Source organism: Nicrophorus vespilloides, unplaced genomic scaffold (genome assembly GCF_001412225.1).
Source record: "Nicrophorus vespilloides isolate i.1.1-1 unplaced genomic scaffold, Nicve_v1.0, whole genome shotgun sequence".
Taxonomy (NCBI): Eukaryota; Metazoa; Arthropoda; class Insecta; order Coleoptera; family Silphidae; genus Nicrophorus; species Nicrophorus vespilloides.
In genome coordinates, this window is record NW_017097315.1 from 27,700 (window position 1) to 43,437 (window position 15,738).

Genomic DNA, 15,738 nt, shown 5'->3' on the forward strand with positions numbered 1-15,738 from the left:
CTTTATCATCAATAATTTCAGCGACAGATGCTTTCTTTGGTATATTGGCCTACATTGGCTTTTATTCAATGTAGCGAAAACCGAAACCAATTCCCTTGTTTTCAATAGTAGCTTAGTTAGTTCGTTCATAAATTTTAATGCATCTAACACTGACCTGCTACCAGACAGAATTATTCATCTAATAATTGCTAGGAGCTCAGCTTGGAAGACTGCAATGATTTGCCAATTTTTTTTATAAATTTCATTTCCTTCTAAATATATCACAAAATGGTTCCAACAACCATGTCGCATTTTGAACCATCTGTATATATCATAGATTCGTGGGCATTTCATCTCCTACGTTAAAATCTAAAATTTAGTTATCTTTTGGATATATTGCTCCTTGAATGACCGTTATTTTATCAATTTTTTATCCCACAATAATTATATTACAAATAATAATTTCTTCATACTTATCAAACTTTATATTGTGTTTTATATTGACGTCTTTTTTTATTTATTTTTTTCATTTTCCTCCATATTATTTGTCTTATACTTAATGTTTCTTTCATTCTTAAATCTACAGGAAATTGCCCGAATTTACCAAAACTACTAATGTTGGCGCTGTTTTCAGAGCACAAATTCATTGTGCACTCTTCCTTTGTTCCACACTCGTCCTGCCATATACCTAATGCGTATGGCATCGCTGACTATTTTCTTCCAAATCCCATGTTTTCATAAGAAGTGCTATTAACTTAGAACCAACTAATTAAGCTGCAGTAACGTGCTCCTTAAAACTTAACATATAATTAACATATAATTAATTGTTACTCCCAAATATAGAAGGAACTTTAACACTGAAAAATGGCAGGTAATGTACATAACACCATGTAGCTACAGACCAATTTTCATTAACAACATGCGTTATGAAACGTAGGATTTTATTTTACTTAAGTTCATTAGACGAATAATTCAAATGTAAGTAATTATTTGCGTTTATTAAAGTAATTTTGTTTGAGTGGACATTATATTGAATTTGAAGCGGTCTTTTCTATAGCAAATTGAAGACAAATCATATTTCTAATATGATGTGAAAATTACTTCAATCAATTCTCTATTACAGGACATCTAGGTTTTCTAAATCTTTGAAGATGAACCGAAGATATTTTTAATTGTTTGAAGTGGTCCATGTTAGAATTGATTTTTTTATAACAGACAATCGCATTCATGTATTAAATTATCAAATATAATTTCGATTTAATCCAGATATAAACAATATTTACATTTTTCCTAGTATTGTTTTAAATATATGCATTTTTGTTTTAATACATTTTATTGTCATAGATTTATCAATTTCCAAGAGTAACTACACTATAGAATTGAAGATTTCAATGAAACACTGCAAACAATTGCCTTTCGACAACTAACCTATGAAGAAGAAAATGTGTATAGATTTCATTATTATTTTCGCATAATTGCATAATAATACATATAACTATTATATATAGATTTTCTTTATGAAATGAAGTCCAAGATCACTTGCGTTTTCCCAAATATATCGTAAACATGTACATTGAATAATAAACGGAAATAGTAATTACGAAATTATATCTGCAAAAGGGGAAGCAGATCAAGAAAAATCCGGTAAATAGCCTTTTTTCATAATTGGAACGAATATATTTTTGGGTCAAATTTAAAGAAATCGCAATTTAAAAATTGCGTGGCGATAAAAATTTCTCATTTCTCGCAAAAAAATATTAATGAATATAATAATAGTAATTCGTGCATCAATTTTACTGGAATACAAAAATTGTACATTTTCTATTCAATTTAAGATTGTTAAGATTATTTTTGCCATAAAATGAAATGGCGATCGTCCATTATTATTTTTATTTGGTCTGAACTTCGAACTTTTTGTTATATGATTTTATGATACGAGCAACATTTTCTTTGAAATTTAAAATACATTTTATTTCTTTATTGGAAAAGTTTCACCCATATAGTATATACGAATTATATTTTATAATAAATATACATAATTTTGAATCCCATAGACCAGGGCTTCCCAAACTTTTTCTGTTTGCGGCGCACTCAATATATCAGAATTTTTTCCGCGGAGACCCAACTCAAAACATTGGTCTAATTATTATCTAATTCGGATAACAGAATATATGGTATTCCAGCACCTATACTCATGGACTATTGTTTATCAATTTCCAAAAGCAACTATGCTACACCGTTAAAGAATTTCATTGAAACAATTCCTTTCGACAACGTATAGAGAAGCAAACTATTACAAATTTCATCATTATTTTCGCACAATTGCACAAAATATTATATATAGATTTTCTTTATGGAATGAAGTCCAAGTTCCCTTACTTTTTTCTGGTTTTTCCCAAATTGAATAATCTATCTTTAACTCGTAAACATGTATACTGAATAATAAACGGGAATAGAAATTACGAAATTATTATCTGCAAAAGGGGATACAGATCAAGAAAAATCCAGTAAATATCCTTTTTTTTTAATAATTGGAACGAACGTATTTTTATGAAAATTTTGCTGAAATTTTGCAGTTTTAAAAATGAAATTACTTTTGAGCAATAAATTGCAGATAGAAATTAAAACCATTAAACTTTAAACACCGATTGATTGCTCATTAAATATTACCGGATATAATTAAACAAACGACGGTCTAAATCAGTGGTTCTCAGAAATTTTTCTACCTGGTCCGCGACAACATGAATTAGATTAATTTATTAAAAAAAATATGAGTTTTTTTTTCTATAATAACGGTCAGCGAAATATTTTTCATATTTTAGCCGGTCCGTAGGTGTAAAAAGGTTGAAAAATGCTGCTCAAAACTAAACAGGAAAACATAATATCTTAGAAAAACACACGAGACTTATTTTTCTAATATTCATTTCATAATTTGAATTTACAATATGCAGGATGGCCCAATTGAACTGCAACCAAATTAAGACCGCTGGCAATGATGTGTCCATATTTCGTCTAATGATAGCTGATTTTATTATTTACAAGAAATTCAAACGTAATAATGAGATAGTCCTGTATTTGGACTAACCGGAAAACCAAATTGCCTATTGCTAGAGCCTCGAACACCTCAATGTGAATAAATCTTTCATGTCTTGAATCATAACACGTTATAACGAAGCTAATAGTATTACAAAATGCTATTTTCAAGAAGATTCAGCATCATCACCCAAAGCATTCGAAAACCAACAATGGCTGAGAGACACTTCATTTCGACTTTTCGGTATGGGGAATTTTACAGGTCAATGTCAGCACTAATAAATACAAGAGTCTTAATGTTCTCAAGAAAGCCCTCTTCGTGAATGAAGGAAGATTCCGCAGATTCACATTTTTGCAGCGTGCGACTTGTTTGTCGACCAAGTTCGCGCTAAAGGAAAAATACGTGATAAGTAAAGTCGAACTTAATTCCATAAACATTATTTTTTTTCGGTTTTCCATCAAATATATATATACAGCGGGATACGAAGCTTCTGCATAATCATCACAGCAGTTCTTCAGTAAGCAATGAAAGTCTCTATAGTTTTTTGCCTTCTGTGCATTTCGGTGTATGCGTCTAATCCGCCCGATCCTTCTAAGTTAGCTGAGATGGCCAGATACATCATAAACACTGTCGGTGAGTACTTCGAAATCAAAATTTAAAAATGAAGATGTAAAATTTGATGTTTTAAAAGACTGGATTGCCATTTCTACTATTTCCACATTTCCCGAGTGGAGTGGAGACCTTTCCATTCGCAAATATAAAGTCCGTCAGCGATGGACCACTCGGTAAAGGTGCTGGAACACCATATTTGCTCTTGACAGACTTAGATATATCCGCAAAAGACCTATTGGTAATACAATACTATTTGATTTTATTAGATTTGATTAGTTTCATTTCAGAACGATAATAGGACTACTATAGTGGCCTCTTTAGCAGAGGTCGATTACTGCAAGAACCAGACATGGGATCCTCAAGATCCACGCTGCGGAAGGCTGATGCTCGTTGGAAGAGTATCAAAGGTAACAGTTAGCAACAACACGAGGTTACGACATATTCTAACGTTATTTTAAGTTGGTCAATGGGTCCCATGAATTTCAAGTGGCGAAGGAAGATTTAATCATAAGGCATCCTGTCATGAAGTATTGGATGGAGAATCAAACCTCTCACCACTTCTACATAGCCAAACTCAATATCGAGAAAATATTGCTATTGGACTCGTACGGACCCGTCCAGATCGTGAGTGTCGATAATTACTTCAAAGCTAACAATTATAGCAATTCTATTGAGAGTATAAAAGACGAGAGCTCCGATATTGTCGTTGAAGTGAAAATATCCAAAACAGGCTTCAAATCAAAGATAGATTCCGCAAAATCCAGTTGTGGTTTCAAACTTTAAATAGCTACCTTAAGTATATAAGTTTTGAAATATTATTTATCTGAGATTTGCAGACCGCTTCGAATTCAATATTATATCCGCTAAAAAATTGTTATTCTAGTAAACGCAAACATAATAATTATTTGCATTTTAAATTATTTACTCAATGACCCTAAATTAAAAAAAAAACTCCTACATTTTGTAACCGGATTCGAATCCTGATAGTTTTATAGTTCTCTTTTTTTGATGTATAAAATGATACGAGTAATACTAGTTTTATTGTTATAATATTAAATTGTTAGTAGTCATTTTATATATAATAAATACTTGCACAAGTTGTCAAATAACAACTTTACATTTACTTGACGTATTGTTAATAGCTTATTTCGTTTTTTTTAAATATCCAAGTAACTTGACCAAAAATTGCGCGCTGAGTCTGCTATAATAAAAAAAAATCAAAATAATCAATATACACATGACGCATGAAAAGCATGCAATCTCTGTATTCCTTTTAATGTGGATCAGCATCCAACAACACGGTGTTTGCCAAATGGAGTAAAATTGATTTACCGTACACGAATTCATATTTCTATTTTAGTTGGTGCAACATTCGTTCCAATTACGAGACAAAGGCTGCATATACTCTATGCCGCTTGACCGGCGTCCGCTTTTGCAGATTACTGCCGTAGCAGGAATAGATTTTCTATTCCCGTTCCCTACTCAATCTAGACTCAATGTTATGTTTACAAGTTATAGATAGAATAAGGAATTTTTGACTCACGACGATCCGCAATTTCGGGCGATCGTTTGTACATGATAAGTGAACTTTATTTTGTAAACAAATTCATTAACTTTTGTTTGCGTTTATACAGCTATAAATATAGAACCATTTATTCGCATTGTAAATACGCGTAAATTTCCCGCTGCAAATACGTGTTTATGCACAGTTTAGGATGTATATATATTCTATTTCTTCCATCGAGTGGATATAAATACGTACGTACGCGCATTTGTTTTTAAGTGTACATATATATACAAGAGTGCACAAAGTATCTGCATTGTCATTTCAGCAGTTCTTCAATAAGCAATGAAATCCTTACTTTTTTCTTGTATTCTTCTGTGCGTTTCGGTCTATGCGAAAGACATACCGGATCCGTCGAAGACGGCCCAGATGGCAAGGTACATCATAAACAATGTGGGTAAGTTCTTCGGAACTAAAACTTGAACGTGAAAATGTTAAATCTGGTATTTTGTAAAGATTGGATTGCCATATCTACTATATCAACGTTACCCTCGGTGAATTCTTTTCCATTCGTAAATCTGAAATCTGTTAGCGATGGGCCACTTGGTAAAGGTACTGGAGTACCCTATTTACTCATGACCAACTTGGATTTAACCGGAAGAGACGTCTTGGTAATAAAAAAACTATTTTGATGAATTTGATTCTATTAGTTTCTTTTTTTCAGCAAGATAATAGGACTACTATAATGGCTTCTTTGGCAGAGATTAGTTACTGCAATAGCGTGAACTACGATCCTCAAGATCCACGCTGTGGAAGGCTCATCATCTCTGGTGAACTTTCAAAGGTAACATTCAGCAGAATTATGAAATTATAAATTACTTTTCAACGTTATTTTAAGTTGGATGAAACCACCGATGAATACAAAATGGCTAAGAATGATCTGTTCATCAGACATCCTATCATGGAGGAGTGGATGAAAGGTGCGTTCCAAATAGAACAATCAAATATATGTAAACGATTAACTTTGTCTTGCAGTTCACAACTTCTACATAGCCAAAATCAATATCAAGAACATACTGATCTTGGACAACTTCGGCGGTGCCAAGACCGTGACCGTCGATGATTACTACAATGCCAACGACTATAGTTCCATTAAAAGTACAAAACAAGCGGAGGCCGATATTGTTGTCGTGCAAATGGCCGTAGCCAGAAATTACAGGTTCAAACAGTGATCACTTTTGTTTCTTCTTCTAATTTGCCTTTCAAATACGACATAGAATGACAAACAAATAAATCCAATACATAAATAACTCGTGCGAATTGAAAGGCGGTCAATGTTATTGTTTATTGCATTGAAAGAGGATCGCATGAAAGGTTACAGGTTACAATTATCGATTAAAACTTCTATTCGATAAGCAACATCGGTAAAATCGCATAATAATAACAATTTGTTTTCAATCGCTACTCTAATTTTTAGTTTATTTACAAGTTTCGGATCTAATTTAATATGATTTGTCTTAAATTAATATTTCAAATAATTATCAGTGAACTTTTAATACAATTATCCACAAGAAGCTCAAAATATATTAGTTTTATAAATGCTAATGATTGACTTTTATTATTAATTATTGACCTAACGAACGTAAATAAAAGAACAAAATAAGAAATTAAATTTATTCTTAAGATTTTTTGTTGTATTATCACGGCCCATTAACAATAATTAAAACCAAATGTTTAAAATTACAGTCGATTCCGCTTAATTGGGACACCGAGCCGCTTATTAGGAAAAAAAACCTAAAAAACGGAAACAGAACCGTATTTGCAAATGGAACATCGAATAATTGGGCCAGCCGCTTAATTGAGACAAATATACTAGTCCCGTTCTGTCCCGATTAAGCGGAATCCACTGTATTTAATTTGTTAAGCACCAGCTTACCAAACCTGCCAAAAGATGGCGATCATTTAAGTAACTTAGCCGAGAAACTAACCCAAATATCAGAGAAAATCAATTTTTAATACTATTTATCAAAGACCAATGAATATATGAAATAAAAAAAAGCTTTTAAATCGGCATTTTAATACGTTCAATATTCATAGAACGTGATTTGAGAAATTATAATATAATAATTTGATATTCATCGTTTTAGATTTTTCTACACAATATGCTATGAACTATTATTTCGAAATGTGTGAAAGTATTTACATTTATTATCAACATGAAACTTTAATTGAAATCATAATCAATGGAAATATTAAATGGTTTGTTTCTTGACAATTTTAATTTCATTTTACGCCATCGAATTATAATATTAATTAAGACTTTATTACCTAATCAGGTTTTTTTTTATTTTAAAGTATAGTTTAGGGAATGGAATAAGTATTCTTAATAATATATATGAAATATTTTGTATATATTTTGTGCTTTCTAAGCCATCTACAAATTTATATTTATACCTATTTTATAGTGTTTTGTTATGTTAAACTTTACTGTCTCTTTAGGGTTTTTGGCATTCTTAAGAAATATATAAATATAATTGTACAATTTAGTTAGGAAATAACGTTTTCCAGAAAAAGGCAATCCAATTAGAACATTTTAGAAATGTATTTTTTTTTAGGAAAAAAAAAATAAATAAACATTAAATTTAATTAACATTGTTATAAAATTGTACGTAAATATAAGTAAATATATAAATATAATTTGTTGTATATTTAAATAAAATGCACGTTGTAAATACCTTCTTACTCATAGTTTCTCGTTCTCCTTGGAATTGAAATATTCGGCGGTCCTCCGTCTCCAATGAACATTCGAATTGACTATAACGCTTTGTTTCTCCGGAGACCCTTCGTCTTTGAGCAACGTGTCCGAGCAGTTCTTAAGATTCGTGTACTTAGCCGGCAGCTTGAACTTGATGTTCTTAATCACAGCGTGCTGCTTGTTATCGAAAGACGTCTCGTAATGCAGAGGATCTTTAAAAGGAGCAAAGATCTTCTGGCAAAATAGATAGTCTTCGGTCTCCTTCGAAACAACGGCGCGCGACGGATTCGGTAACAAGATTTTCTCGTATTTATTCACTCCATCGCTAAAATAACAATCTCAATTAACTGAAGCTAACGATTTAAAGTTAAATTACTTTTGTAAAGTAGTAGTTAGATCGACGTTTGTAAGATCCGGAGTTGCATTGATTACAGAAACCGGACTTGGCTCTTTCTTATTTTCGGTCTTCGCGAAAGATGGCGAAACGGTTATAACGTTGATGGCGTTCGGCGTATCCTTGATTTGATTATCCTGCTTTAAACGCTTCTCTATCTTCAAACCGGATCCGGGATGAGCGTTCTTCGAGTGTCTGCTTAGATTATCCTTCCGCTTGAATACAGTTTGGCAAAGACCGCAGACAAACTCGTACAAATCTTCGTGCGTTCTCAGGTGTCTAGTCAAGTCTTTCATATGCGTGAAAGCTTTTCCGCAGGTCTTGCACTCGTTCAGCCTTTCCTTCAAATGTATCTTCCTATGTACGCTCAAACCCCATTTAAGTTTGAATCTTTTCCCGCATAAATCGCACATATGCGTTTTTTCAGCTGCAATTAATTTAATATTAATTTTGCTTTTAAATAATGTTAAAAAAACTCACTCATATGCGTTTGTTGGTGCTTCTTCAAATTCGAAACGTGATTGAATTTCGCATCGCACTCAGTGCAACTGAACGGTTTGACTTTGTTATGGATTTTACTATGCGTCTGCAGATTATCCTTGTTCTTAAAACAATTCCCGCAGTGAGCGCAAACGTACGGCCTACCGCTACTGTGTACCAGTTTGTGCCTGTTAAATTTCCCCCTGTCATAGAAGCCCTTGTGGCATTTATCACAATTAAAGGGTTTCGAATCCTCATGACTTAGCAGATGAGTTTGATGAAGATACTTCGAAGTGAATTCCTTAGCACATTTAACACATTTGTAAGGTTTCTCTCCTGCATCAAAATGTTTTTTATTCAAATTTATTCAAATACCTTCTTGATCATTATATAATAATTTACAAAACACACTTCTCAAATCTGGGAACATGTAAATTATTGTATAATGATTAATTATAGTACCTCCAGCACAGTAGAAGTGGTCCTTCATATGGGATGAAGTCCTGTAATTCTTCTTACATATTGTACATGTGAACCCCTCTGTTTTCTTGTTAATAATTATATGACTAGGAACATCAGGGGAGGCTTCAGCACTGCTCACATTCAGGGTTATAACAGCAGGATGACACAGTTTGCATTCCTCCTCATCGGACAGCAGACATTGTCTGCATTTCTTGTGTCCACATGCATCCTGTACCAACCTCTTGCTGGAATTATCCAAAGTCTTTTTGCATTGTGGACACACTTTATCATCTTCCATTGCCGTACACAAACATCATTGAAAACAAAGAAAACCGAACAGCTGAAACATAGGTTAGGTCAGTCAAGTATGTTCACTGACAGCTGCACAAGTAGGCAGCTTTATATACTTTGGTGCACATTATGTACCAAAAATGGTACAAAAATATTTGTACTATGGGTACAATAGACATATACAGCCATTATAACAAAACTAGTTTATAATCAGAGTCTATAGGCAGATAATTGCCGACAAAAATAGAGATTATGACATAAAAGCTTTATAGTAATTAAAGTTTAATCAATAATGCAGATGTAATATATTAAAATATTTAAAAACTAATGATTTAAACATGTTATAATTATAATTTTAAACGTATTATATACACATATTCTGTAGCTTCATATATATTGTTATGAAAATTTAATTAATAAAAAAAATCCTTTTTCCTGGTTTTAAAACTCGCATTATGCACTTTTATGTGCTTAATGCAAATAGCATCAACAAAGTCTAATAGAATTATAATCATCACTTACTTAAATTAATACAAATATTTTTAAGACTAATTAATATCGGATATTACAAATATTTCTTATTAGTAATTTTGATTTTTTTTTGTGTTTCACAAATTTGCATATTACGACTGAAACAAATATTTAGAAATATCTTTAAGAAAGTTAACTGATGAAGAAAAACAAGTTTTAAGTTTAAAGAAACTTTTCAAATGTAATGTATTAATAACTTTTGAACTTACATAAAATATGATTCATATATTTAGCAAAAAAAAAAGTTGCCTAATCATTTTCATTTCTGATGCAATATTATCTGTAATTAGAATTAGATAACAATTGAATAAGAAATTTAAATAAAAAAATTATTAGATACTATGCATAAATATAATAAAAACTAATAATTCCAATAAACGCAAACCAATTAGAAAATTCCATTGTGTCGACTATACTAATTGCATGAACGCGTTTCGGCGTCTGCGTCTGAGGATTTGCTTTTATATCGTTGTGCGGTTATCAAAAACGAATCGAACTTCGAACTATCGTTTCATGTTTCATGTATGATAATTACAGTATTATAAATTATTTTTCGTATCTCGCACAGTCTCAATGAGTTTAATTTTGGGTTTTCTATAGTATTATTATTTTTTCTTTCATTTTTTATTAAATGCGGCTGTGGGAAGAGCGCGAGCCGGAATTAGCAATGCCAACGTCCTAATTCCGTGCAAATAGGTTACTTAATTCGACAATGCACAGGATAATCTAATTCAAGCCGAATTAAAACGGATTACGTTAATCGCGCAATCCGCAATTGGCCTAATCCGCACACGTGAAATAATGCATAAAGAAAATGATTATAATAATGCTTAATCGGTGCGTCCTTCTGCCAAGGATATAAAAAAAAACGTAACAAAACGAAACGTCTTGTGAATATTCCCTTGAAATATTTATAAATTTTTATCAATGATAAATAAATGAAGGTTTGTTTCTACAATATGTTCGATTATTTATTTCATTTAATCATTTTTATTTAATTACAAGAACGTTACATTGCTAGAATAATCACAAACAATTATTTTTTTATCGATTTTAATTATTTAAAATATACAAAATTTACTATATCTTCAATGTGACATAATTAAATTGTTATTATAATGAATAAAGAAGTATTATTAATCAATGAAAAATTACAATCAATTTTTTTAGTTTTAATCGATTATTTAATCATATTTAATCAATAATTAAATGTTTGATGTAACATAATAAGCATATTTACAATTTAAATTAAATTTTTGCGTTATATTGCAAAAATATAAATTCAATTCTGCCACTTTATTATTAACATTTAGTTGTGATTTCTTTAAAAATAAACCATTTCTAACTGTAATTTTATTATAGTAATGTCATTAAAAAAACGTATAATATATATAGCAATACCATGCATAGTGCGGGTACTTGTGTTCCCGTACTAATCGAGGAAATAAGTAAATACAAAAATAAACCGCACAAAAATAAAATTTCATGTAAATTATTATATAACAGCTAACCAAATGACTGTATCTAATTCATATTGTATACCTCATTAAAGAAGAAACAAAAAATAAACAAATTGAGTTCTGCCATGTTATTATTAATATTAAGTTGTAATTTCTTTAAAAAGTAAACCATTTCTAATCGTAATTTGATTAAAAAATCATATAAAATATAATATACAGCAATACCTCCCATATAAACCACATAAAAATGAAATTTAATGTAAATTATAATATAACAAATTACTCTATCTAATTCATATGTATGTATACATCATTAAATAATAAAAAGATAAATGTAATTCTGCCACGTTAGTATTAATATTAAATTATATTTGATTGAAAAAATAAAACATTTCTAATTGTAAATTTATTATAGTAATGCCATTAAAAAAAAATCGTATAAAATATAATACACAGAAATACTTCGCATAGTGCGGGTATTTGTGTATCCGGACTAATCGAGGAAATAAGTAATGGGTTGTGTAAGAAGTTAGAGCGATTTAAAAAAAAAAATCCTGGAAATTTGTCTTTTGTTAGGTAAAGTATATATATGCATACGCTCTACAAACCTATCTGTTTCAATTTTCCGAATTAATTAATTTCAATCAATTTCAGACATTTTAACCATTTTTCAATCTTCATCGTCGGCGAAAATAACGCCCTTCGTTTGATTCGACATAGAACGGAAAAGGTGATAATTCGTTGGGGAAGAAAGATGACTTGACCACGTCGATGGGCCCTTTTCTGCAGAATTGCTTCTGCGATATAGCATTCCTAGTCGACAATCGTGTTCTTCTCCAATATTTCCCAGATTTTTACATCAGATAGATTTGTAGAGCAAGAAAAATACTTGCGAATGCAGGTAAACGTCGTTTTACGCCGGTTCGATTTACGCCTATACACAATAACGCCACTGTGAAATAACGCTTATTAATTGCTGATTTTACACTTATATAGAACTAAATTCTATAGTTACCTTACTGTAAATATGGGTTCATTTTACGCCAATTCGAATTAAGACAGCTTTTGTAGGAACAAAACCCCGGCGTAAAACGACGTTTACCTGTATATACTTTATTTAATAAAAGATAAATTTGCAGGAAAAAAATAAATAAAAAAAAAGCGAGAACTTATTACACAACCTAATACATACAAAAATTAAATTTCATGTATAACAGCTAACCAAATGACTGTATCTAATTCATATTGTATACCTCATTAAATAAAAAAAAAACAAATTTAGTTCTGCCACGTTATTATTAACATTAAGTTGTAATTCCTTTAAAAAAATAAACCATTTCTAATAGTAAATTTATTATACTAATGTCATTAAAAAATATATAATACAGCAATAACTCGCAAAGTGTGTGTAATTAAGTTTCCGGACTAATCGAGGAAATAAAAATTGTTTAAAAAAAGTAAAAGTAAATGTTGAATATATACTGGTTATACTGATTATTTTTCTGCATTTGCATAATTAATAAACAAGGAAATTTTGCGATTGTTTTTTGCATACTTTTCGATTTACATTCAAAAAGATATAATCTAATGTGTAAATTGGGGGATAGGTGTACTTAAAAATATCTTACTTCACACCTTTATTAAAATCTTTCTATCTGTTCTACTTCTTTTCAAACATTTAATTAAAATTATTATTATATTGGAAAATGTTACAATATAATATTCATTTTAGGGCAGAAAGACCTATGGTAAATAGCCTTTGCAGCCTTTTTATATCATTATTCTGTTGATTTTGTTACAATTTTGTAATTTTACTGTTGCAATAAATATTAATTTTGAAACAATAATTTTTATTCTAAAAAAAATGCAAATCACTTTGAATATAATTAATGTTAAAAAAATAATTTTATGTAAATAATTGTTACTAACTGAATCGAACATTTTCAATGCAAATTTTGACAAAAAAAAAACTTAATTTAATCCAAATTAATATATATAAATTCAATGATTATTAATGATAAAATACTTATTATAACATTGTTTATTAGACAATGATAAATTTTGGATATTACTACTATGAAGTAGTTGATATTATTAAAAAATTGTCCTATTTTTAATGTCAAGTACAAAATATTATCTTGACAATTTTACTTTAAAATGTTTACGTTTTTTTTTTGTAAAAAATTTACATTATTTATTTTGAAGTGTCTATAATTATTTGGTTGTGATTTGCAAAAAAAAAACGCATTTAGTACGATCGGCGGTTGCGTAATTAAGTTTAATTTAAACAAATGATAGCTCATTTTTAGTTTACTTCTTGGGCATAGCGTGATCCAATGATGTAACTGATAAAAAAAATTAAATGAAAATAGTGTTATGATAACGCTCGAGGCTTTAGAAGATTTCAGTTTTTTGTTGTTGTTTATTTGCTTGATATATTACTCTTTCTTTTTGGGTGGACAAGATGAAAGTTATTGAGATGTTTTGCTAAGCGCATCTCTTGTGCTTTCCTCTCTTCAGTTTATTAATAAATTGGACTTTGATTTGGAAACATCTCAAAGAAAAACTGATATCTCGATAATAATAATTAACGTTTATGTTTGTTCAGTTTTGCTCTATTTTATTGTTATTAGTTTGAAATTAAATAATAAATAACATCATGTTAGGCTTATAGTAACTTTATTAATGTACAAGTTATTTAATAAATAAACAGTTTTTATTGTAATTAAATTTATTACCGTATTTTTTAACCAAAATTATAGATTTGTAGAAAAAAATATTTTTTTTTTGCCTTCAATTTTATAAATACCGTAGTTGATAGAAGAAAACGCCAAAATTGTGATTTGCAAATCGACAAAGCTTAATTATAATAATTTAGTGTTATATAAATTTCAATTTTTGTCAAAATATTTTTTTTGATAAAATATGTTCGTAGGATGACCAATAAAACAACAACTTTTGGGCAATATTTGACTTTGTGGACATAGTCTCCTTGAAGAGTGACACATTAATATCAATGCTTCTTTAACATTTCGATACCTTTCTTGTAGAACGATTTTTCTTTGGCCTCAAAATATGGTTTTCAGCTTTTGCTGTCTACTCATCTGACGACCGATTTGACTCTTGAGTGTAGTGGTGGATTCAGGTTTCATCCATTGTTACATACCGCATGAAAAAATCCTTTTAATATCGCTTGAACAGCTACTAGCAACTCGTTGTTGTTTTTGGTCCACTTTGAACTTGAACGCGGCACCCATTTCGAATAAAGCTTACTCGTGATCAAATGTTCATGCAAAATGGTGAATACACTGCCTTCTGATATCTTCAGGGTGTCAACTATCTTACGCAACATGGATTTACGATCGGCCAAAACCATTTTGAGGACTTTTTTATGTTTTCTGCAACAATTGCCGAATTTGGGCGTTAATCATCATTTGTGTCTGTACGACCGCGTTTAAAATCAGCAAACCACGTCTCGACGGAGAAGAGTTATGTTTTACCAACACACAAAATTCAGATTTTTCCATTATTATAAAAATTACAAAAGTAGCGTCACTAAAACCACTGTAATGGATTTTTAGATAGAGACTCCATGTATATGTCATCCTACTAACTTATTGAGTAAGGTGATATAAGAAAAAATAGACATTTTTTTCAACTAATTTTAAGGCCAATTAATGGAATTTTATTTATATTTCATTTTAGTTTTATTTAAATTGCAACTTTATTTAATTTATGCTTTTGTTTGAACATTATTTGTTATTGTAAAAGGGAAATAGATAATTTTAAGAAATAAATTTCTTTTTATGTCGTATAATCTTATTCACAATCTGTTCATCAATGTAAACATTGAGTAAATTTAAGATCGCGGTTGACATTAAATAGATAATCTTTCCCGGTGGATAGTTACCATTATGATGATTTTTAATTTGTCTGTTGGCTGTCGTCCTGTAGGTTAACTTCAGTAGTATATTGATGCTCTGCCATTGCAATATTTTCTTTGACTGTGAATCTGCTGTGAATCCTTAACACTGTCATTGTCCATCGACTTGACTGAAGGTCCATATGCTGAACTTCATTCATTTCACTGTCCATGTGTGATAAACGATGACCCTATTGCTGCAAGCACCGAGAGGGCTCACAGACCACCTGGCTTGACTAGGATTCGAACCGGCGCCCACGAAAATAGATGACAAAGTATTTCTTTATTTTTTAAATTTAAAACTTTATTTATGT

General features: G+C 30.4%; 2 protein-coding genes and 1 pseudogene across 3 annotated transcripts; 2 read left to right on the forward strand and 1 right to left on the reverse strand.

Moving 5' to 3' along the window:
- The first annotated feature begins 3,525 nt into the window (after positions 1-3,525).
- LOC108559746 lies at positions 3,526-4,510 on the forward strand (annotated as a pseudogene).
- A 651-nt stretch (positions 4,511-5,161) lies between these two features.
- On the forward strand, positions 5,162-6,622 carry LOC108559742 (protein CREG1-like). Of its 2 annotated transcripts, none has more exons than XM_017917089.1 (6): positions 5,162-5,383; positions 5,458-5,586; positions 5,646-5,800; positions 5,854-5,973; positions 6,028-6,109; positions 6,165-6,622. In XM_017917089.1, exons 2-6 carry the CDS (start codon positions 5,475-5,477, stop codon positions 6,359-6,361), a joined length of 666 nt encoding a protein of 221 aa, XP_017772578.1. In that variant the 5' UTR covers positions 5,162-5,383; positions 5,458-5,474; the 3' UTR covers positions 6,362-6,622. The 2 variants fall into 2 exon arrangements, with proteins under 2 accessions (XP_017772578.1, XP_017772579.1); XM_017917090.1 differs by having other exon boundaries at positions 5,461-5,586.
- A 1,181-nt stretch (positions 6,623-7,803) lies between these two features.
- LOC108559740 (zinc finger protein 391-like) lies at positions 7,804-9,601 on the reverse strand. Its single transcript, XM_017917087.1, has 4 exons — positions 9,221-9,601; positions 8,759-9,094; positions 8,261-8,705; positions 7,804-8,209 (listed from the first exon to the last, which is right to left on the reverse strand). The coding sequence occupies exons 1-4, from the start codon at positions 9,516-9,518 to the stop codon at positions 7,873-7,875; spliced, it is 1,416 nt and encodes a 471-aa protein (XP_017772576.1). The 5' UTR covers positions 9,519-9,601; the 3' UTR covers positions 7,804-7,872.
- Between the last annotated feature and the right edge of the window lie 6,137 nt (positions 9,602-15,738).